The following is a 24,526-nucleotide window of genomic DNA, read 5'->3' on the forward strand; positions in this document are numbered from 1 at the left end:
TAAGTAGGTAGGTGTAAGTGGACCTCAGATGCCACAGCTAGGGGACAACCTTTGGTCCAAAACTAGAAGTCAGGTAAGGAGGCCTTGCAGGCAGAAGACCTTACTGATGAACAGGAAGTAATGCCTACCTCTCTGGCAAGGACCTCCCTTGCAAGTCTGAGGGCAGATGCTGGGCAACAAGATGCTGCTCAACACAACTGAGAAGGGCATCCCAGACAGTGGCAGCAGGCCTGGGAGACCAAAGCCAGAGAATGGGAAGCTGACCTGGCCACTGGGGATGAGAGAAGAGGCTGAACAGGTAAGTGGGGGCCAGATGTAAAGGACCTTGAAGGATGCTTGACCCAGGAGTCAAGAGTAAACTTACCCACTTGCCTAGTCCAGTAGGTTTTACTTCCAGCCACGTCCAAGAACAGGCCAGATGGGCAGGGTCTGAGAAACTCCCTCCCATCAGGCCTTTCTATGATGCCTGAGTTCGGTGTGGGCAAAGGGCTTCCACGTGCTACCCAAGCCAGATATCTGTGTGCTGACTTGGCTTTTCTCTTCTCTTACCTCACCTTCACCTCCCATCCCCCAAATCTGGCCAGCAAGTCCTGTCTGTCCATTCTCCCTGCCAAAAGCTGTCAAATTTCAGACCTCTGCTACATTAAAACATGAAAAGAAAAAAACCTTCACAACCCTCAGCCCTTTCCAGCCACTACCTTTCCCTTTTTTCCCAAACAAGCACCTGCAAAGAGTCATCATCCAGTCATTCCCCCACCCACTGCAACTAGCTTCTGTCCCATGAGCCCACAATTGCTTCTCTTCACTCTGACCACTATCGCCAATGACTAAATGACCAAACCAATACATGGGCTCTCCATTCTGCGTCTTAAGAGTCTTTGTGGCACTGGACACTGTTGACCACTCCTTCCATCATTTTGAGGGTACAATGATTTTTAGCAACTTTGCTGAGTGGTGCAACTATTAACCATGTCAATTTTAGAACATTTTCATCTCCCTGTAAGATCCCTTACGCTCATTTACAGTTAATCCACATTCCCACTCCCGACCTCCACTAACCTTTCTAAATTTGCATTCTGAACATTTTATGTAAATGGAATCATTCAATAGGTGACCACTCCCTTCTCTCTGGTTTTCACAATGCCACCCTCTCCTGGTTTTACTCCTGTCCCTATCAGGCTTTTTCTGAGTCACCTCTTCTATCAGGTTCTAAGTGCGATGATTCTTACCTCAGCGTAGCTGATTTCATTTGCACCTAAAGGTGATGACTTCTCTTTCTCTCTAGCCTAGAGCCCTTTTCTAAGCTCCAGACTCACATTATCAACTACACCTCTGCAGGGCATGTCTACGGGCACCTCAATCTCAGCTTCTCTAGAACTGAGCTCAGTACCCACCACCCCAAGCCTGTTGGGCCTGGGCTTCACATTTCAGGGAAGGGCACCAGATCCTCTGTCCCCCAACCCAGAAACTAGGGTAGCCACCATCCTTCACTCCTCTCGTTTCCACACCCAGTAAATTACTCCAAAATCATCTCAATACCATAAAATTTAATTTTTTTCTGAAGAAATTTTACTCCTTAGAAATTCTTCAAATAATGAGACACTGTCAACTTGTTTTGAACCAAAAAGCACTTTTTAGAGAAAACACATTACCCTGAAATGACCTCAGTCAGGCCAGTTTTGGATGCTTGTAAGTAGTCCCCTGACAAAAATCAGTAAACAAGGAGACAAAGAAATTTAACACAGACTTAGTAATTATTTTTCACAATCCCAAGAATTCCATTTAAACAAGCCTCTTAGAGATCACTAAATAGCAAAGCCTTTTTTAGATTTTATAATTGTACTGTGTGTGTGTATATATATACACAAACACAATTTTTTTTTTTTTGAGATGGAGTCTAGCTCTGTCACCCAGGCTGGAGTGCAGTGGCAAAATCTTGGCTCACTGCATCCTCTGCCGCCTGGGTTCAAACCATTCTCCTGCCTCAGCCTCCTGCCACCATGCCCAGCTAATTTTTGTATTTTTCGTAGAGATGGGGTTTCACCATGTTGGCCAGGCTGGTCTCGAACTCCTGACCTCATGATCTTCCCGCCTCAGCCTCCCAAAGTGCTGGGATTACAGGCGTGAGCCACCGTGCCTGGCCCACACAAATGTTTTTAAAGGAGTCTTTTAGGCCAGGAGCAGTAGCTCATGCCTGTAATCCCAGCAGTTTGGGAGGCCAAGGCAGAAAGATCACTTGAGCCTGGGAGCCCAAGGCTGCAGTGAGCTATGACTGTAACACTGCACTCCAGCTTAGGTGAGAGTGAGATTCTATCTATACACACACACACACCACATAGTCTTTTAGAAAAATTGAGATAGTAATGGATAACACAAGAGTTGAGGTTTGGGTCAAAATAATACGGGAGGGGTTAGTGGGTAGAATTTGGCATGAAACAAGAGTGGCCACCAATTCATTATTGAAGCTAGATGATGGGTATGTGGGCATTCACTATACTATACACGTAGACACATTTGAGATTTTTCTTTTTCTTTTTTTGAGACGGAGTCTTGCTCTGTTGCCCAGGCTGGAGTGCAGTGGCACAACCTCGGCTCACTGCAACCTCTGCCTCCCGGGTTCAAACAATTCTCCTGCCTTAGCCTCCTGAGTAGCTGGGATTACAGGCATGTGCCACTTGTAACGCTAATTTTTTTGTATTTTTAGTAGAGACCAGGTTTCACCATGTTGGCCAGGCTGGTCTCGAATTCCTGACCTCAGGTGATCTGCCCACCTCAGCCTCCCGAAGTGCTGGGATTACAGGTGTGAGCCGCTGCACCCAGCCCAGCCACCGTACATGGCCAAGATTTTTCTTTAAAAATGTCTTTTTTATTTAGACACAGGGTCTCACCTGTGTTGCCCAGGCTGGAGTACACTGGTGTGATCATAGCTCACTACAGCCTTGAACTCCTGAGTTCAAACAATCCTCCCACTTCAACTTCCTGAAGAGCTGAGACTACAGGTGCCTGCTACCATGCCTGGCTAATTTTTTTATTTTTTTCTTTTTAGAGACAAGGCCTCACTATGTTGCCCAGGCTGGTCTCCAACTCTTGGGGTCAAGCAATCTTCCTGTCTCAGCCTCCCCAGATACTGATATTATAGGTGTGAGCTACCATGCCCAGCAGAGATTTTTCATAACATGTTTAAAGCAATACAGTAACTAGTTATTTTGAAGATTATTAGTATATATCCATAGAGGAATTGAGGGCAGAAAAAGCAATATCTTACTGTTATACTAAAAGGTAATTATGCTTAGGTTACAATTTTCAGTGATAACATCACATACTAATTCAGAAAGTATTCCCTTTGTTGCAACATGGATGAATCTAAATAACATTATGCTGAACGCAGACACAAGAGTACATACTGTATGATTCCATTTATGTGAAATTCCAGAATAGGCAAAACTAATCTGTAGTGACAGAAAGTCAGTCAGTGGTTGCTGGATGGGGACAGAGGAGACTGACTGCAAAGGCGCACCAGGAAACATTTTGGGGTGATGGAAATATTCTCTATCTTGATTGGGTGGAGGTTACATGAAGGTATACATTTGTCAAAGCACAAATTTTACACTTAAAAATGGATGTATTTTATATGTAAATTATTCCTCAACAAAAATTATTTTTTAAGTAAAAAAAAAAACGAAGTAAAAAAAGTTGGCCGGGCACGGTGGCTCACACCTGTAATCCCAGCACTCTGGGAGGCCAAGGCGGGTGGATCACCTGAGGTCAGGAGTTCAAGACCACCCTGGCCATGGTGAAACCCCATCTCTACTAAAAATATAAAAAATTAGCCGGGCATGGTGGTGGTGCGTGCCTGTAATCCCAGCTACTCGGGAGGCTGAGGCAGGAAAATCGCTTGAACCCAGGAGGCGGAGGCTGCAGTAAGCCGAGATCACAGCATTGCACTCCAGCCTGGGCAACAAGAGCGAAACTCCGTCTCAAAAAAAAAAAAAAAAAAAAAAAAGTTGTTTGCTCTCTGTCTCAACTTAGAAGGGAGGAAAAGCGATGATATGCTTTGAGAGATTCTATTAGATGACTCAAAAAGCGACTCATGGTGAAAATACAGAAATCCAAGGTTCATGTAAAGAGTTGAATATAATTTACTGAAAATGTGAGTGGGAAAAATCAATGTTCATGAATCAATATATTGTTTTAAATGTGTGATTTAAAGTATGTACATGCAGCTAAATAAACTATGTGGACATTTGCATCTCTAAAAAGTTTATATTTTAGTTGTAAAAAAAAAAAAAAACCCCACAAAACAACTTGGAGTGACCCTATCATGAAAATGAGTGTTTGCCTTGTATCTGGAGTGGCCATCTCTTTCAGGCATATACAGTCTCTCACTTTGCTCTACCTCCACAGACACCAACAGGTTTCAATAAAGCCAAGTGTCCCTTCTCAGTGCTCCAAGGGCCCCCATCACACTGAATTGTCATGGTCTGTTGGCATTTTTGTACCCACTGCTGGAGTGGGAACTTGTTCTGACTCAGCTGTACTGTCTTAGTGCTCTAGAGGATGCATCGGTGAAGCATGTTGCAAGGAGGAAAGAGAAAAACAGAAAAGTGCGGGTCTGCCCTGGCCTGGGCTTTCCCCTTCTCTTCCTCTATTGCCGTATGTTGCCTCAGTGATGCAATCACAGTGTCCCTGCCACCTTTCAGAAGAAGGTACATCTGCAGCCCAGCTGGAGAACCTCAACATCTGGGTCCCACTACGGGGGCCAATCAGCAGAGATACACCAAGGTCAATGGAGAAAGCAGTCCCTGGGAGCAGCCGAGCCAGGTGTGATTTTGCCTTGAGAGAAAACACAAGGCTCTTGAGGGACAGATAATACAGCCCAGGTGAGGAGGAAAGCAGGTGGACATGACCTAAGAAGTGTGAGGCCTGGACTAAGTTGGAGCCACAGATAGATTTGGGGGCCAGGGGTCAGGAGCCTAAACAGCAGGTTGTGGGTGGAGTTCAAGGTGCACTGAGGTTAGTTCTTAGGAAGTAGTACTGGCTGTGTGCTGAGGTGCAGCCTGGCTCACAAACCCAGAGGAGGGGCTGTTCAGATGTCTAACACGAGAAACTGAGTAAAAATTAAAGAATGGTTTAGGCCAGGTGCAGTGGCTCACGCCTGTAATCCCTGCACTTTGGGAGGCTGCAGTGGGTGGATCCCCTGAGGTCAGGAGTTTGAGACCAACCTGGCCAACATGATGAAACCCCGTCTCTACTAAAAATACAAAAAATTAGCTGGGCATGGTGGCACGCGCCTGTAATCCCAGCTACTCAGGAGGCTGAGGCAGGAGACTTGCTTGAACCCGGGAGGCGGAGGTTGCAGTGAACCGAGATTGCGCCACTGCACTCCAGCCTGGACAACAAGAGTAAAAAAAAAAACTCCGTCTCAAAAAAAAAAAAAAAAAGAATGGTTTAAAGAAAAAGGACAATGTCTTACACATGGATCAAATTAGACACTGCAAGACTATAAATCTGCTCCCTTCTAATGTGAAAAGGGCTTCACTGAGCTATACTTGTGTATTATGCCTTCGATATTCACTCAAGGCTATTACAAGGAACAAATGAAAACGGCATCAGCATTTGCTATTAACCAGTTGAGAACATTCTCCACTATTTCAATTAAATAAGTATCCAGGTGAGAAACTTCTTTTATCATTTAACCCCAGAAATTTTTTTGACTCCAAAGAACCAGTTAACAGAATAGAAAGTGTTATTGTTTTGGCTATCAGGAAGCTCAGCCATGTTTAATTCTCAAATCACATCGGCTACGTTAACCCATAAACCATATTATCATCCTTCTCCTTATAATCTCATCTCCTATTTCTATATTTTGTTCTCTATTTTTAAGTACTCAAAACATTTTTTAAAGGGCTGAAAAAGAATACATTTGTGGTAGACATAGCAACGTGCCACCCAGATCCCCTTCAAGGAAGGACTTGTTGACCCAACTATTGGGAGAGCTGTCAGCAGAACATCTTTAGCTGTCAGCCCCTCGAAGATCATCTTGGCTGCAGAGTGCCATCTGGCCCAGGCTAGGCTCTTCCCAGGACATTACAACTCCTTTCCAGGCTAGTGCCAGACAACAGAGATCCTGGGGTTGGCTAAGACTGTCATCAGGCCTGCGTCTCAGTTTAGTTTTCCCTGTGCCCACTCCTGTTTCTTTCCAGTACCTCCCAGAGTGTTGATCCCAGGGCCACTCTCCAGTAAACATGCTGCACACTAACCTGTCACAGAGTCCACATCCAAAGAACCCAACCTGTGACAGCACTGAATCAAAAGAGACTCAGGAGGCTGAGGCAGGAGAACTGCTTGAACTCGGGAGGTGGAGATTGCAATGAGCCGAGATTGTGCCATTGCACGCCAGCCTGGGCGACGGGAGAGAAACTGTCTCAAAAAAAAGAGAAAACATATCAGGTAAGGGTATTTTACAAAGGAGAGAGGATATACAATAAAGTGTTCATACATACATGGGAAGCAAAACAGCATTGACTCTGGGGCCAGACTACCTGGGTTTGAATCCTGCCTTTTAGCTCTGTGCCTCAGTTTTTTCATCTGGAAAATGGGGATAATAAGAGCACTTACAGGGCTGTAATGAGGAAGAAATGAGACAATGTGGATAAAGCAGTTCCATAGTGTTTACTATATGCCAACCACTGTTCTAAGTGGTCATTTAATAAACAGCTGTGAGGCCAAACCCATAGGTCCCTAGGGGCAGTTGGGCTGGGATTCTCCCCAGACTCTGGGCACGGGCACAGCTACAGTGTAGGCCAGGGCATGCTGAAGCACGCATGTTCACAGAAACAGGCCTGAGCAGGGCTAGCATGGGTGACGTCACAGGCGTGTGCCTTGTGTGGGTGCTGGGCTGCTCCTCCCAGACAGCGCAGCTGCACGTATTGCCATTCACACCCACGCACCCATATATATGCTGAGCTGGGGGAAGCCCACACAGACCACACCCTCCGCATGCCCCGTTTTTCCTGCACCTCCTTTGATGGAAGGAGGCACCTGAGGCCTGGGATGCTGGCCCAGAAGTCCCAGGAGGAAATGGGCCCTGTTCCCTGATTACAGGCCTGGCAACAGGCTGAAAACTCAAGCTCTTGTTGGCAGGGATTTCTTGAGCCCCTAGAGGTCCAGACCTAGAGGCAAAAGTAAAAGCAAGGAAGCCTTACCCTGCATGTTAGGAAGCTCCCAAAAAAATGGAGAAACAGGTGTAAAAAGTGCATCAGAGCCCACAGGCTGCCCGAGTCAGCACAGGAAGCTCAATGAGGGCTGCGGCACTTAGGAGGGTGCCTCCTGTAAAAAACAGGATCAGACAGCCAGAGAGGGGCCCCATTCAGCCCCCGTCTGCCTTCCTGGCCTCATCACTCCCTATCCCCTCCTCAGTCAGGAAACTCTAGCTTTGTAACCCTAAATTCAACAACCTCTTCCTGGCCTCAGGGCCTTTGTACATGCTGTTACCTCTACTTGGAATGTACTTTTCTCCAACCCACCTTTAATAATTCACCTCACCATCGACTCACTTCCTTTAGACCCCTGCTGAGGTCTGAAGAGATCTCGACCCAATGTTTTTCCTTCTAGCCCTCATCATAATTGTCTTTATGTAACAGAGTGTTTATTTAATGTCTGAACTCCCGGAGAGCTGGCGCTGTGTCTCTCTTGTGCTCCTCATGTTGTCAATGCCCAACACAGAGAAGAGCAGGGTCCACAGAACTTCAAGCCTAAGCCAGTTCAAGCCACACTCTGTGAGCACTCACGTTCTGCTGGATTCCCTGTGCCCAAGGCCAGTGGTGAGCATGCCTCCCCTCACCCATGCTGATTAACCATATAGCCTCCATGCCCACTGACTACTGACCACCAGGACTTACCTAAGCCAGTGGATCTCCTGTGAGGCAGAAAACTCATGGAGTCAGGCTGACTTGGGTTCTAATTCCCACCTAGTTACGTTAATTATGTGGCTTTGGGGCAAACTGTAGAACTTCTCTGAATCTCTGTTTCCTCATCAGTAAATTGTGGACCATCATTCCTGATTAGAGGATAATTATGAGGATCAGGTGTGACCACAGGTGCACGCCTTCAGCACAGGGTCTACGCTAGCTCCTTCCCGCCCACGTAAAGGCCTGCCACTAGGTGGCAGTCCATCTCAGCTACCCCACCGCTCCTTACGCTACAGAAGCTGGCTAGGAAAAAGTGTCTCAATGTCATGCTGAATTCTGAGCTTCTTAGGGGACGCACTTGAGGAAATCAACGTTAACACACAAGTTTCCACTACAGTAAGACAGAGTCAGAAGCAGCAGCCCCAGGTCACTATCCAGCCGAGTGGGTTGCCCGAGCACACGCTCTTACATACTTACAAACTCTAGTCTAGTCCTACTATCTCACAAATCCCAGGAAGCCTGGCTCTTTCTCTGGCATCAGCTGGAAGCTCTGTTGGGCTTCTCACCTCTGAAATGCAGTAAGTTGTCCTGCTGTGTCTGGCAGCCGACCCACTGCCTGGCTCAACATGTCAGACAGGCTCCACCGCGACCGTGGGTGTCCTCAATTTTGGCGGTGCTGACAAGGGTAGATAGATTGCAGGGGTGAGTTTCAAGAATGGCTTCAGAAAGACGAAGAGTATGAATTATGTTCCATAACCAGAAAAAGGCCTTGTGGCTGGAGAATGGAGAGTGAAGGATCACTTGTGAGAGATGAAACTGATGAGATGGGCAGGTCATACAGAACCTGCTAGGCCAAGTAGGGAGTGTGGATTTTAGGTGCAATGGGAATTCACGGAGGGTTTTAGGCTGGATGTAGGGGATCATGATTTAATTTCATTTTAAAGATTTAAAGCATGATAGATCCAGGCAAAACCAAACAAGGTGAGTAGTCTGGGTGACAGGAGATGGGGCCTTCAGCTTGTGGGCTGAGTGAACAGGTCTTGATGGATTGGAGGTGAGGCAGAGGGAGGAAGCAAAGTTAGCTGCAAGGTTTTTGGCCTTCCAACTTAGAGGAGTTTAGCGCCGCGTTCTGAGAAAATGAAGACTGTGGAAGGAATCGTTTGGGGAGGGAAGGTGAGCTGTCTAACGGGGGGATGTGGAACATGCAGTGGGATGCTGGGGCCTGGAACGTAGGGGAGATGCAGGTTTGGAGTCACCGGTGCCTGTGTTGTGGGCAAAGCCAGCGGAAAGGTCAGGTCGCCTTGGGATCTGGCCTAGCACTGAGTGCAGAGGAAGAGAAGTTTCTGAGATCGAGAGGCAGCGGCCACAGGAGGAGGAGGAAAGCAAGGCAGGGAAAACCAAAGTTCAGGAGAGCATTTGCAGGAGGGGCGCTGCGGGGTACGGTCTGAGCCAGAGCCCCGAATCGGACTTGAGTCCTGCCGCGTGGGGACGGAGCGTGCAGAGGCCCATGCGAGGGACAGACACAAAGGCCCTGGGAGCTGCAGGTCAGACCGCTGGACAGCGCGGCCGCGGACCTAACGCCCCTGCAAGGGGTGCTCACGCTTGGGGGGAAACTCTCCGAATGAGAGGACCACTGAAGGCCACCCTGGCAGCAGGGGGGGAACAGACAGACGTAGGTCTGGCCGTCGCCAGAGCAGCCTGCGGGCCAACCCCGCGCTGCCGGGGGGCGGGACATGTCGGCTGTCCATCAGTGCCCGCGACCAATCCGCAGGCAGCCCCGCCCCCGCCCCTCCCGGGAGAGGGCGCGCGGAGGACCCGCCGCCGTCGCCGCCACCGCCGCCGCCGCCGGTGTGAGGCGACCCGTCCTGGCTCCCTTCTCCGGGAAGCCCGCCCAGGTAACTGGGTTTAGCCGGGCATTCCCGGAGGACGCGCCATCCCTTCACGTCCCATCCCGGTCGCTGCATGGGCGGTGTTCGGGACTCGGGGGCTGCGTCTGTGCGGGACCGCGGGCTGCCGGCCGCCCGTGCGAGTACGCCTGACTGACGCGCCGGCCGCGGGGCCTGCGGCCTGTGGGCGGGGCTGCCGTGCGTGACAGGGCCGCTCGTGGCCGCCGGGCTGTGTCCGGGGCCACGTGAGAAAGCTCTGCGGGACTGAGGGCTGGGTGGGTCGACCGGGAACGGCGCGCGCTCCCGCCGCAGTCGCGCCTCCGTCCCCGCCTGCGGCCTGTCTGGGGGTCGCGGGGCGCAGGCGCGGCGGGCCCGCGGGCGGGGGTCCTCCCCACGGGTGCGCGGGCGCCTTTGTTCCCGGCGCGCGGGCGGGGCGGGGCCTCAGGGCAGCCCCGCCCCGCCGCGCTCAGGCCCCGCCCCGTGTCCGCCTGCAGGAGCCGCCGCCGGGTCCCGCTCGTCGGCCGCCTCAGCCTCAGCCCCAACCTCAGCCGCCGCCGTTGCGCCTGCTCCCGGGCGGTCCCGGCCTGTGCCGCCGCCGCCCCCAGCGTCGGAGCCATGGCGGGCGCTGCGTCCCCTTGCGCCAACGGCTGCGGGCCCGGCGCCCCCTCGGACGCCGAGGTGCTGCACCTCTGCCGCAGCCTCGAGGTGGGCACCGTCATGACTTTGTTCTACTCCAAGAAGTCGCAGCGACCAGAGCGGAAGACCTTCCAGGTCAAGCTGGAGACGCGCCAGATCACGTGGAGCCGTGGTGCCGACAAGATCGAGGGGGCCAGTAAGTGCGCCCACTTCCTGCCTGGGCCCGCCGTTCGCGGGGGTCGTGGGAGCCCGGCCCGACTGCCTGCGCCCCGGCCGGCCGCCCCAGCGACTTGGGCAAACTTTCGGGCCCTCCCCCACTCCCTCCGGGCCCCGCCCCCGCTTCGTCTCGGGTGGTCACTGGGGGCGGGGGGCATCCGGGTCCTCGGTCACCTGACAGGACACCCCCCCTCTCCCCCAGCTGGGGGGAGTGTTCCAGGCGCTTTGCCGTGAGGCCTAAAAATCCTCGCGGGCTGGAGACCTGCGGTGCAGGCATCGGGCCCCCCAGACCCTGGGAGTGGTGGCGGCGTCGGCGAGGGGAGCTAAGGCAGTGGCCCCCACCCTGCACGGGAACCTGGGGCCTGACCAGACGGTCCGCTCCCACTCTTTATCTATAAAGAGCAGTCTGTGAAACTCTCCGGGCCCCCAGGCTGGGCTCTTATTTGCAAAGGAACTTTTGGGTTCCCTAAGTAGAACTTAGGCAGATGTTGGGTAGGGCTGGTCTTGGTGCAGAGCGAGGCCTACTCATCTCCCTCTAGGGGAGGGGGAGGAAGGTGGTCTTGTTTGGTTTGGAGAAGCCTGAGAGAAGCCAGTGGCTGGATTTTTTTTTTTTTTTTCTGCTACTTTTGTCCCAAAGCTGGGTTTTGGAGGCCTATGTGGGTGGGCAGACACTCAGTGCCAGGGCAGGGACTCCCCTTGCCCTGGGAAGCACGTTCCCAAGAGATGGGCCCCATAAAGGCCTGCCCCAGCGCCTTGGAGTCAGGTACTGTTCTTAGGAGTGCAGCTAGTTTGTGAGTCTAGCCCTTTGTCCTCTGTCCGGTGGCTTCAGGGAGCGGGAGCAGCTTCTCTTGGTTTCCTGCCTTTTCGCCTTCCCAGGCCTGAGCTTAGCTGCTTTTGCGCTTGTCTCTAGTGGGAGGAGGGAGTTGGGGGATTTTGAAAAACCCCAGATCTTTGAGAGTTCCACTTAGCGCGTGCCTGTGCTGTGGTCGGATGGGCACTCTGCTCTGCCCTCCATTCCCCCGCCTCTCAGTGTGAAGAGATGGTGTGTCTGCAACTCTAAACTGGGTTGCTTCTTGCAGGGACCCCCGGAGACTGGGGTTAGAGAGACCCAGGCTCAGAACCAGGTCTGTGTGAAGGAGGGAGATCAGGAAGTGACACCCCAAGGGGGGTCCCACAAACCTTCTTGGGTATGGTGTGCATGTGTGTAGATAGTTGAGGAGGTTGGGAGGAAGGAAGGTCTTGTGGTGAGGCAGCCAACCATCCTCAGCTACAAACTCCAGATCTGACACAGATCTAACGCAGCTGCTCAACTTAGAAATGGCAGCCGCCTTCCTCAGTGCCCCCACTGACCCTGTCAGCCATTGGGAGAACATTTTAGTGACTTGAGAGCCTGTGGATTCCAAAGTAAAGGAAGGATCGACACTGCAAACAGCTGACATAACCCTGGGAACATCATTCAGGCATCAGGCTCCAGGCATAGTCTCCTTCCTTTCTCTCTATGCTGTGTTGAGTTGGTGGCACTGGCTGGAAGTTCTCAGAGATCTCCTGGGTAACAGACTGCGTTTTAAACCACGCATATTAGCAGGCAATAAACGTAGCACAGTAGTTGATGGCAAGTCTGGATTTGAAGCCCATATATTCGTTGTATGTTTCCCGGCCAGTTACTTACCTTCTCTGAGCCTTGATTTCCTCATGTGTAAAATGGGGGTAATAATATATCCAGTATGTATGGTTGCTCCAGGATCAAATGAGACAATTCATGTAAAACATCTAGCATTGTCTGACACATAAATGTTTAATAAATGTGAGCTGTTATTAGCAATAACATTAACGATAGACCGTGGCTGCCCTTCAAGTCCCTGAACTGGGAATGGTGAGGGGGTGAGGTGTGGCTGTGGGTGAGGATGAAGGTGCAGGAAGGGAGGAGGACAGTGACCAAATTCACATTTCACTTAGATTGCTACTCAGAAAAAGGCAGGAAACAGTTTTGTTTTGCCCCAACCCATGTGCCCACTCACCCACCCACCGTGTAGAACAGTGTTTCTGTAGAGAAAGTGTTTGCAGTTGTGCACATTTGACTCCTGGGTGTGACCTTTCTTGTTTGTAAGTTGGGGCCTGAACAGAAAAAAGGGGTGCAGAGAGGGGATGATTTATCATGCCTCAGGTCTTTGGGGGATGGAGGCAGGCATACAGAGGACCTGATAACCCCCTACCCAGGGGTGAGCAGGTGGGTCAGCCAGAGGTGTACACATTCAGTGATCTCATCAGTTAGCTAGGATTTAACAGGCCTGGAGAGTAGGCAGAGGATGTAGGAGGACCCTGGCTCTTGGATTTTGGGGGCTCAGATTGAAAGGAGCCTGGATGAAAAGTCTGGTCGATGCTTGTGTGTTCAGACTTTACTAATGGAGGCTTCCACTGAAGCCCTGCCCTGCTTCTGCCCATTCATGGGCTCTCCTTGTTGGTGGGTTCCGATCCCTGTGGCCTCTGAGGAGGTTGGACTGCCAGCCAGGTTTTCTGCCACCTGGACTTTTGCCCAAGCACCTCAGGTATCTAGCCTTTCCTACTGACCCTACCAGGGTACCAGCAGTGCCTGAAGCCTGGCCTAAGAGAGAGACACTGTGCTATCTTCAGCGTGTTGGTAGACCTGAGGGAGAGACAGTGTGGTTTAAGGAGCACCCATATGTAAGACCTACTTGTGCCCTGACTCTGTGCCCTCTCTTGTCAGCACTTGTGAAATGGAGCTGACACCTGCTGATTTCTAGGGTGATCATTTGGCTCAAAAGCAGGGTGGGGAAGTGCTTAGGTGTTGACAAGTTTGGTTGTCCTGGTGGTATGACAGGAACCAGGTTGGTGTTTGGCCTTTTATGTTGCAGATACTGACATAAATCAATAAAATGCAGTTATGTAGAGTTCCAGCTGAGTGCTATCGAGACCTTTCGTCCAATTTTACAGATGAGGAAATGGAAATGGAGAATCGTTTGTGCCCAAGGTGTTGTGTCAGTGTGTGCCAGGGCCTCAGCTGGGGCCAGCTCACTAGTCAGTGGCTGACTAGCAACCCCAAGCCCATGTTCCCTGTGGTCCACGTGGCTCCTCTGTGAGACACCTTTGTGCTCAGACCATGCGTTACAGGGCAAAGACCACTTTGGCTTTTGTATCCCAAGACAGCCTCAGCCTCTCTAGGCTCTGGCTCCACACTTTTTCTTCTGGTGTCTTCTGAGTTGAGATGGTTCAGACTCGTGTTTAATGAGGTTGTCCATTTGAGGGTCTTTGTGGGCCCAGTAAACACTGGTGTAGACACTGTGGAGGTACTCTGTGAATACTGGCTGAGCATGTCCGTGGGGACTTCTGGGGCCCCAGGCTTCTGTCTTTGGCTGATTCTTCACTAGATACTTTTCTAGATGCCAAGCCCTCTGAGGTGAATGAATATGGGTGCTTGCTTTTAGGGAAACGAAAACAGGCAATGACAATTGTGAGCAGTACCTTTGATGAAGAGGGTGAGGGTGGTGGAAGAAAACAGCTAACTGCCTTGATGAGGCAGGCGGGCTCAGAAGGGAGGTAGTAGTGGAACCAGCTGGCTGGGGCTTGACCCCTGTGGCTGGGGAGCAGACCACACCAGGAGGCCTGCTCCGAGGGCTAGGCCCATAGCACGGGAGAGGGCAAGGCCCAGGCCGGTGTCATCAAGGGTTTTCTTTGTACTGGCTGTTACTCACAGTGGGAGAGGGGCAAGAGCCCATGTCCGGATCTCCAGAGCTAGCCATCCCTGCCTGTGTGTTTCCTGTCTGAATGTAGTTTTTTCCAAGGGAAGTCAGACCTTTTAGTATTTCCTCAGCACCCCATGCTTGCCCCGATGTGTGGGTTTCCAGGCCCCCCTGCCCAGCTGGGATCCTTTGTTTCCTGTGAACCTAGGAAAAGGGCCTGCTTCACAGATAACTGGAGTAGCTGAGCACACCCAGTCCTGGGACCCACAACACCTCCAGCTTCTCTGCAGACTCTTGTGTGTATGTGTACACAGATGCATAGGATTCAGTTGGAGTTTAGAGATCTTGGCTACCAGCTTTGCTCTGGGTAACTTCTTGGAATGAGGCACATTTATTAATATTTGCAATAAGTATTATTACACCTCCCCATTTGCCCAGTGCTAGGCACCAAGGATTCAAAAGTTTATTGAGACATGGTTTGTGCCATTGATGAACTCTTGGAAAAGACAGATGTAGAGGCATATGACCCTGCCTGTGTGTTACCTACCGTAATATAAAGGCCTCTAGCAAAAACTGTGAGGAGCTCTGCCAGGAAGGCATTAAAGGAGAGGTGACCTTTGAGGTAGGCCTTGAATTACTGAGGCACCTGCCTGTGCTGAGGCTGAGGAACTGGGAATCACTCTGTGCAGGGGTAGGGAACAGATATGGTGTGGTAGAGAGGAGGCTGGGACTGGTTGGAGACAGCTGTCGCCCTGGTATGCTGTGTCCAGCAGATTACACTCAGTCCTGGAGGCGATGGGAGTCAGCAGAGGCTGTTGTGGGACTGACTTGCCTCTGCCTGGGAGACCACAGTGGCAGTGGTTTGTCAGACAGGTGTTGGGGAGGGAGGCCAGTGAGCTCCTACAGTTTGCACAGTTTGCAGGAGAGAGCTGATGAGGGCCCAGACAAGACCTTCTTGCTGAGGCAGGGCGGGGATGCCATGATGGTAGATGGGAGAAGGGCTGGGTCTTGAGGGGTGAGACAGAGCTTAGTAGTTAAGCATTTGGGCCCTAGACTCTGCTTGAATTAAAATCCTGTTGTGCAGCTTACTTGCTCTGTGACCTTAAAGCATATGACTACCTCTCTGGGCTGCTTATCTGTAAAAAGGATAGTATCAAATGGCACTTATTTTATAAGGTTTTTGTGAGGATTTGATGAGAACCTGTATAAAGTGCTTAGCATGGATTGTGGCGCAGTGTAAGTACTTACTACATAGGATCCCTGACAGGACAGAGATGAGGATTAAGTTCCCAGGAGGACCTGGTGGGGAGGAGTTCAAATGCACCTGTTGTCCTAAGGGGCTGGTGCCTGGCCACCAAGCCCTTTGATTCAGAGGCAAGGAGGCCCACTCATCCTCTCTTGCAGCTCTCAGCAGTCCCTCTATTGTCAGGGCTCTTTCCCACTGCTGGTTTGGCAGGGAGACAGGGCAGTTGGCTGGAAGCAGCTGCTTTGGGTGGTAACCCCTTCTGTAGAGTGAAGGTATGTTATTGTCCTATTTCTAAGTGCCTAGCCCAGGACGCTATCTGGAGATACCTTGTCTTCGAGGACATGCTCTAATGCCACAGCCTCAATGTGGTAGGGCCTGCCTCTGCTGTCACTGTTCTGTGTCAGTCTCCGTTAACTCACAGCATCTCTTCTCACTCTGTACCTTTTCCTGTGGGATGTGGCTTCAAGGAGACCACAGATGATAAGTTGGAGGAAGGGAGTGAGGCCTGAGATTGCAAAGGTGTGATATTAGGAGACTGATTTTTCCCCCTTTCCACTTGCTTTGTTAGAACTAGAGAAGTCACTGCAGACTTTGAGGAGAGTCCTAGGAGAGATGGGTGTGGGATAGGAGGATGGGAATATTCTGGTGCCCCTTGTAGAGTGCCTTGTTTAGAGGAGCATGGGAACAGTGCTTCCTTGGAGGGAATCTCTGAGAGCAGCATGTTTACAGGTGGCAAGACTCAAGGTGGAGCCACGGGTGAGGAGTGGCTTCAGGCCACCATTGACCAGATAGTCCCACCTTGCTGGTAATTGAGCTGAAGTGCCTGGAGATTTGTGGCTAGAGCTGGTCAGATTTGGGTTCAGGTCTCAGCTCTTACTGTGACCTTGGGCAGATTACTTTTCCTTGTCTGAAATCGATCTTTAGCCGTAAAAGTAATTTCTCCTCACAGAGCTGTATATTAATAATAAGGGAGATTATATATGAGAGTAAGAGATTTTATGTGAAAACTACCCAGCACAACATTTGTACTTAGTGGCCACTTAACAGTATTCATTTCCTTTACTCTCACCTTCGTTAACTACAGAGCTCCAATCTTTTCCACCACTAAGCTCGGCCACAAGTGGCTGCTCCAACAACCTGGGCTAGGAGTCTGTTTCCTATTTGCTTTGTGTGTTCCTTCCCTGACTCTGTACACAGAGGACTGGGGCATCAGAAAACTCTGGAATTGGAATAGCAAATTGGGAGTTCATGGAACATTTTCTCACCTGTTGTATTTGAACTTCACAGCAGCTCCATTAATCCATGGAGGGCAGGAGTTACTATCCCTCTCTTACAGAGGAGAAAACCAAGGCTCTAAGGGTAAGGTCACATAGCAAGTTCATGGCAGATCCTAGGATTTCTGATTCCTGTTATAGTATTCAGTTTATTCTCCCATTCTGGGGAAAATGACAATAGGATGGACTGTTCTATAGGAACAGAGGGTTATTTTTTTGTTTTGTTTTTCTTCCTTCTGGCCACATGTGTTTTACCAGCCTAGACTTCCATCTGTGGACAAGCTGGACTCATTGCCTCAATTTCAAAACCCGTCCTGCACTCATCCTTGCCACAACACCGGTGTTGAGAGGCTTGGCCCACCCAGACCTTTCCCACACTCCTACATGGGGGTGAATGTAGCCGCTGATTGGGGGAGGGGCACAGAAGAGCCTCACCCTCTTGACTTTCTGGTTCGTGGTGACGCTTCCGCCTAAGCTTCTACAGAACATGGGAACCTGGGGCTCCGTGCCCCAAATGTCCTGAGAAGGACTTTTCCAGGATTCTCTATGACAACTCAAGAGCATGCATTCATTCATGTGCTCTTTAATTTGTCATACATTTATTGTAGACCTTGCTACTGTGTGTTGGGCACACTGAGCTGGATGTGATTACTCCAGCCTCTGACTTGTTCATGGTGCAGTAGATCTCTAGCTTGGTTTGTGTTCCATCTCACCATAGCTACTCTCCTTAAAAAAAAAAAAAAAAAAAAAAAAAAAAAAAACTAGCTTTCTTGGGCCTCAGTGGCTCATTGAATAAGTGAGAGACGACTTGTGCTTCCCTGGCTTTAGACTCTGGCATTTGCTAACTGTGCCAAGCACTGTGGAGACCAGTAGTGGACATAAGGTTAGGGTAGATACAGCAGAAAGGAGATAAATAGCCAGACAGATAAAATACTTATAGGATTTGGTGAGTTCTGTGAAGGAAATAAAGCAAGAGGCTGCTCTGTCAGGGTAGGTGAGGGTGTGCTGTGATAACAAATGATGCCCACATATCAATGGCTGGCAACAAGGAAGGTTAATTTCCCCTATTTGCTATGTGTGCTAACCTACACCACCATCCCTGGAGAGTGGCCTCTGGTTCTGGGTGAGGCCTCTAGTACAGAGCCTGAACACCCTGGGCAAACTAGGCTGGAGAGGGATTTGGAGTATGGAGGTTTAGAAGGATTTAATTTCTATGACTTAGGATGCATGTGGTGAGTGTGGCTTTGCTGTTGTGGTAGAGTAGAGTGCTGCCTGTGTGGGTCAAGAGACTGTCCTGGCTGACATCTTTGAAATAGGTATATTTGTGTGGCCCTTGCCTAATTGTCACCTCTGCCATAGCTGCCCCCCTTCCCCACCGACCCATGGCCCTACTTGAGCTGCCCGCTGAGCCTACTCTGTTGTGGCCACAGTATCCTGCTGCTGCCCAGAGTTTGAGTTTCTCGCTACTTCTGCCACTCATCACAGTTGCTTCCCAGAGCTTTGCTGGGTGTGCCGGAGTCTCCAGAGAAAGTGGGGAATATGGGTGCCTGGAGACTTCTAGGGGGTGTTTTCAGCCCCTAGAGAGTAGAGAAAGAAGTGTGAGAAAGGGTTGGTCCCCGAATATTCTGTAGTTTCGGGGAAGAAGCAATGGGGACAGTGGAGTTGGTTGCCTTAAGAGAGGCTATGGTCCCAAGAGATGGGACTTGGAGAGTCTCTACTTGCATTCCTGGCTAAGCCCTTAATATTCTCGCACCCCTCCTTGCAAGACTAGTTCCTTTTGAGGTGGTTCTTGGCTAGCTTTTGAGAGGCTGCAGTGGCTGTGTGCCCAGGCTTAAGTCCTAGCTTTCTCACCACTCTTTACCTCCTAGGAACCAGGCCCATCCTGGGGGAGGCAGGGAGGAGCTCCTTTTTATAGTCCACATGTAGGCTTTGTGTATAGGCTCTACTGCTTCCTTCCGGCCCTGGCCCTTCCTGGTGTTGGCCGGTGGCCCTGGCTTCAGCAAGACTCAGGATGCAGAGTAAACGGGGCAGGGCGTTCTCCTGCAGAAGACTGGCATCCCTTTTTACTGAGCCCAGGCCTGGCACAGAGGAGGCTGGAGTTAGGAAGCAAGAAAAGGAGGTGACCCAGTCCTTGATCCTGAGAAGCTTGTGATCTGGACCATGCAGAAAACCACTAATGCCCAGGGCTGGCAGGAGACAGCTGTGCCTAAAGTGCTGTAGGCTGAGCCTGAGGGCCAAGACAGAATCGTGTTTCTCCCTGTAGCAGCCCATCCTACCCCCTGAGGTCCCTCCACCTGCCAGCTGGCACACAGGTGTTAGGTAAAGCATCTGTACAAAGGCTGTGAGGGGCCTGGGCGCAAGGCAGCAAGGCTTGGGTACGGAGGAGAGTGGGTGGTCTCACTGATGTTCTGGGTCCTGACAGTGAACAGCTGGCCAAACTGGTGAGGAGTTGGGCCATGGAGAGTTTGGCCACTTGTTTGTGTGTGTTTAGTTCTTCCTCAGCACAGGTGGGGAGTTCACTTTGGGGTTGGCTTCCTGTTTTCTTGGACACCTGGGGATATGGTTGAGTTAAAATGTTCTGAGGGAAATGATTGTTGAGGGCATGGGCTTGGGTCATAGTGTCCTTGGCTTGGCCTTGCCCGTGGTAGGAGTCGGGTATTGACCACACTGTGTTCTGGCTGTGTAGGTGTGGATGTGTGGTGGGAGAATTCCAACCCCACCTTGACTTCAGCCTAAGGCCCAGAGAGTGTGGGCCTGAGTTCACAGGGTGACTAACCCTAGGAAGGAGTGAAGGAGAGCTCCAGTTGGCCATAGGTCCCACAGGTTTCTCAGCTTACTTGGGGGCAGGAGGTGAGCTAAGGAATACAACTCCATTCCCTCAGTTGGGAGGTTGGGCAGCAATGGGGGCAGGGATGATGGTCCTTCTCTGAGGCGCTGAAGACCCACTTTATGGTCACCCTCTTCTGCCTGATAGTCCACCAGCTGTTTGGAGGCAGCTCCCCTCTTCCTGCCCTAGTCACTTCCTCCACCTTCAACGGTAATTGAGTATAATGTGCCTGTGTTAGCTTGTCCATCCTAACTGGGACTGTGGCCTTTTCTTGGGAGTTCTTAGCATGTCCACCGAGGAGGTTAGAAAAGGTAACGTATGTCACTTTGTTAAGGATTTTGCTGAGTGCCTTTTGAGGCCAGCAGTGAAACACAGAGCATTCCCTCCAGTGAGAACAGAATGTCTGTTGCCAGACTGATCCCAAGAGGATGGCCTGGTTGTGGTCGTAGAACTGGTCTACACTGGAAGCATGAAGCTCCATACAATCATGTGTGCTAGTAAAGGTTGGGCAAGCAGCTGTCCTAAGCAGGTAAAACAATAGGGTATTCAACTTCAGCTTCGGAGAAAGAAATCCAAGGTAGCCATCTCTCTCAGTAGGGGAGGTGACTTCAAAGAATTTAAGCTGGGCCGGGCACGATGGCTCACGCCTGTAATCCCAGCACTTTGGGAGGCCGAGGTGGGTGGATCATGAAGTCAGGAGTTCAAGACCAGCCTGGCTAAGATGGTGAAATCCCATCTCTACTAAAAATACAAAAATTAACCAGGCGTGGTGTCGGGCTCCTGTAACCCAGCTACTCAGGAAGCTGAGGCAGGATAATTGCTTGAACGCGGGAGGCAGAGGTTGCAGTGAGCCAAGATCACGCCATTGCACTCCAGCCTGGGCGACAGAGCAAGACTCCATCTCTTAAAAAAAAAAAAAAAATTTAAGCTGGGCTTTCTGGGCAGGCAGTGAGTGAATGAGATCCCTGGCACCTTGGAGTGAGGTCAGAGACTAGATCACTCACTGGGGCCCTGTTTCCCAGGAAGCAAAAAGGGGACAGGAGAGTGGCTTGGCTTGGGCTGGCATGGCCCAAAGGGAATGCAGCCAGATGCTGTGGTGGCTGGGTCAAGTAGCTCTAAAACAGGAGAGCCTAGTGGGTTCTGCTGAAGCAGGATGTCTCAGCAAGCAGGCCTCTGACCTGATGACTTCCAGTCATTATTTAGAAGGTCTCCAACCTCACAGATTTACTCTGTTGGAGGCTTAAGGACTAAACCCACATTTACCATCCAAGAGGTGGCAGTAACACAGAAACCAAAGAGGCAGGAGCCAAGGTTGGGGTGGTGAGATGTCATGGGGTTCAGTGAGTGGCAGAGGGGAAGGCCTCTATTCTCCCTCTCCCACTTGTCTCCCTACCTCAGCCCCTATTGCTCTGACGCTTCCCCCACCACTATGAGTCCTAGGCACCTGTTGTTTCCTTGTGGGAGGGAGACCGCAGATTTTTATTTCTTCTCCCAACCCATTCCATTTCCTCTGCCTTGTGAGAGGGCTCTGCAGAGACAGGGCAGCAGAGAGAGACTTGGAGATATGCTGGGCTGTGGTCAGGAGGGCCTCATTTATCTAGTGAGCAGGAACAGGTTGTATAGCAGTGATGCTTTCATTGTATTTTTCTTGAATAAGGTCCCCAAAACCTTATTAAGTTCTTGGTAGGCATGGAGCATTGAAGATGACAGACATGGTGCAGTCTCTCAAGGAGTTTACACTCTAGTGGAGAAAACAATCAGACAGCCTTAAGATACATGTATGGCTACTACTGTAATAAATACTGTGAAGCAGGAATGCATCACGCAACCTGGAGTCCTCTCCATCCTCCCCTTCTGTCTGTGCTGGCCCTGCTTGGCCACTTCCAACAAGGATTCTGAGGCATTACAGAGCACACGTCTAGGGTACAGGCAGTCTTGGCTTTGAAGTATTGTTGGCTTTGCCACTCACCAACTGCCACCTTAGGTAAGTTAATTAACCTCTTTGTGCTCAGTTTCCTCACTTGGGAATTGGGGACCCTAATACTTACTTCATAGTGTTATTTTCAAGGATAAAATATAAGGCAGTTTTTATCCTTGTAAGGCAATCTTATCAAGAGCTTTATACAATGTCTATGCAAAGTAAATATGCAAGAAATGAGTGTCAGGATGCCAGATGCTGCTGTTGCTCATCGTCTCTTCCCACCCAGCAGAGGTAGTAACTACTTCGTCCTCTACTTCTCAGCTTCTCATAGTATTTGTCTGTGGACTCTAACGTAAGCTATCTAGCATAATACTCATATCTAATTTTTCCTTCCACATTCAAGCTCCTTGAGGTACTTGTATTCCAAGTATCTAGTTTAATGTCTCTCATGTAGGTGCTCAGAACGTATGGTTAATTTTGAATAGTAAAGCCAGTAGGACTTGTCAGAGGGCGGATTGGGGGCTGGTGAGAGAAAAGGAGATGCAAAGGATCATTCTGAAGTTTGGAGTTTGGATACCTGTTTGAATGGTGATGCTCTTAGCTGACCCAGGGGGTATGGCAAGAGGCCTGGGTTCTGGTGAGAGAGAGAAGACAGTGTTTGGTTTTGAGGAGTTGTCTTTGAGATGTTTTGAGATAAAGAGTGGGGATAGCAAGTAGGCAGCTGAATTGAAGGATCTGAAGCTTAAGAGGAGAGGACTAGGCTAGGCTAGGCTGTTTGTGAATTATCTGTACATAGGAGGTAATTAAGGGTGTGGGCATGGCTGACACTGATGAGGAAGAAGGCAGAGCGCCGGAAGAGAGGACCTTGACCTGAGCCTTAACCAAGGCCATTGCTAAATGCAGGTAGGCCTGTAGCGCACAAAGAAGCATGAAAACCAGGCAAGGTTGTGCAGGAGAAATCAAGGGCAGAGCTTCAGGGAGAGAGGGCGTGATCAACCGTGTTGATTGCTCTGAGGGATCAGGAAGGAGGACTATAGATAAGTGATTTATGGGTCAGGCACGGTGATTCATGCCTGTAATCCCAGCTCTTTGGGAGGCCAAGAATGGCGAGTCATTTGAGCCCAGGAGTTCAAGAACAGCCTGGGCAACATGGCAAAACACCATCTCTGCAAAAAATATAATTAGCCTGGTGTCGTGGTTTGCCTGTAGTCCCAGCTACCTGAAAGGCCAAGGTGGGAGGATCCACCTGCACCTGGGGAGGAAGAGGCTACAGTGAGCCCTGGTGGTGCCACTGCACTCCAGCCTGGACGACAGAGTGACTTATGGGCCAGGCATGGTGGCTCACACCTGTAATCCCAGCACGTTGGGAGGCCGAGGTGAGAGGATCACTTGAGGCCAGGAGTTTGAGACAAGCTTGGGCAACATAGCGAGACCCATCTCTATAAAATATAAAGAAAAATTTTAAAAGTGACTTATACCCAGTGCTCTGGTTCTCCAAGTAGCCTGAGTATACTATGTGGGGGAGCATTTTATGAGGGACTTTTGAGGTCCTGGGCATCCCTGAAACATGGCCCTGGTAGGTCCCCAGTCTCTCTCCTGTAGCCAGGAGCCTGGCATACACAGGCCATCTAGAAAGAACTTAGGCAGCATCAGTCTGCAAGGGAGGCAGAGTTTGGAGCACACTAGGCTCCTGACACAGAGGCTGACCCATGGCTGCCTGGAGAATCTTGTGGGCTTGTGCAGAAAAGTTGGGGAAAGCCACCTTTCCCTACTGTGGCAGTCAAGGCTTGGTATAGGCCATCTTCTCTCCCTTCTCATCCATGATACTCTGAATGCCCTGTTTGTGGAACATAGTGGACTCCTGCACCTCTGTCTTGGTTTCCATGAACCCCTCTGCCTAATGTGTGCTTGTCAGCCCTCCAGACCTGGCTTTTACAGAGCACTCCAAGACATTGCTCTACACACACTCAGCTCCACAGACACCTCCCTGTTGTTCTACTCTTTGCATGACCTCATAGTTATCTGCTTCCCCATCTGTTTCCTCCATCAGGCAGGGGTTTTCTCAAAGGCAGGAACTCAAATGCCTTATTGATCTCTGTTTCCCTAGGACCCAGCCCAGGGCCTGACATGGAGTAGATGGATGCCTGATAAATGTTTGATCAGATGATGGAATGACTGCATAAGCCAAATAGATCACTGCTGAGTGCTCTTCCAGCTTTAATTTCTCTGGGTGGGACCTCCTTTCCCTTCCTTCCTTTGGATTCTGTTCTTACCTCTGAAATAGGTAAGATTAATTTAGAGTCCTAGGGAAGAGGGCTGCCTGCCTGGATGGTACAAAGGCTGGCTATGGCTGCTCTGTGTTTCTCTGTATACCCAGTGTCAGGGGTAGCAGCTGCTGTGGGGACACTGCAGAGTGTCCCAGTTCTGCCATGACGCACCATATGACCACGACAAGACCCTTTGGACCCTCTGTTTCCTCATTGTTTCAAAGAGATTTGTCTAAAATCTAGACCAAGCTTGTCCAACTCGCTGCCCGCGGGTCTGGTTTGAAGGCAGCTGCTGCACAGTAATGGGAAGGACAGTAAGCCCCACCATTGCCTTCCCTTTGCCATATAACCCTGTGACCTCGGAAGTCTCTGAACCCAGATCCTTGTTTGTAAAATGGAAATGGATAGCTACCCACCCCTCCACTTTGGCCTTCCTTTGGTGGCAGCCAGATGTGCTTAGGGAAACCTCAGATTTGTGAGTATGTTTCTACTGAGAGACAGAAGGAGGAATATTATAGTCTCAGGAAGAGAGAGGAATGAGAGGGAGAGGGGAACTCTTACCCTTTCCACAGGCTTTGGGCATACACAGCCAGCTTGGAAATGCTGACCATCCTGTGGCCTGGCTACTACTGCATCAGGCTTCCT

General features: G+C 50.5%; 1 protein-coding gene and 1 long non-coding RNA gene across 7 annotated transcripts in view; one reads left to right on the plus strand and one right to left on the minus strand.

Moving 5' to 3' along the window:
* Positions 1 to 9,541, minus strand: part of LOC129021638 (uncharacterized) — a 36,948-nt gene extending 27,407 nt beyond the window's left edge. The window contains exons 1-2 of one of the 2 annotated variants that reach the window (XR_008496101.2): positions 6,504 to 6,801; positions 6,261 to 6,420 (exon numbers count right to left, since the gene is read on the minus strand). This is a non-coding gene — a long non-coding RNA (uncharacterized LOC129021638). Of the gene's footprint in view, positions 1 to 6,260; positions 6,421 to 6,503; positions 6,802 to 8,476 lie in introns of those variants that run through there. The other variant, XR_008496100.2, reaches the window with a different exon arrangement.
* A 154-nt stretch (positions 9,542 to 9,695) lies between these two features.
* The window catches only part of PLCG1 (phospholipase C gamma 1), a 38,778-nt gene continuing 23,947 nt past the window's right edge, over positions 9,696 to 24,526 (plus strand). For 3 of the 5 annotated variants that reach the window (XR_010125220.1, XR_010125219.1, XM_054467313.2), the window contains exons 1-2: positions 9,704 to 9,805; positions 10,291 to 10,628. Coding sequence is in view for 3 of the 5 variants with exons in the window: in XM_054467313.2 (XP_054323288.1) it covers positions 10,412 to 10,628 (217 nt within the window). In the remaining 2 variants the exon portion in view is untranslated. Of the gene's footprint in view, positions 9,806 to 10,290; positions 10,629 to 24,526 lie in introns of all 5 variants that reach the window. The other 2 variants (XM_054467309.2, XM_054467310.2) reach the window with 1 other exon arrangement.

Source organism: Pongo pygmaeus, chromosome 21 (assembly GCF_028885625.2).
Source record: "Pongo pygmaeus isolate AG05252 chromosome 21, NHGRI_mPonPyg2-v2.0_pri, whole genome shotgun sequence".
NCBI lineage: Eukaryota > Metazoa > Chordata > Mammalia > Primates > Hominidae > Pongo > Pongo pygmaeus.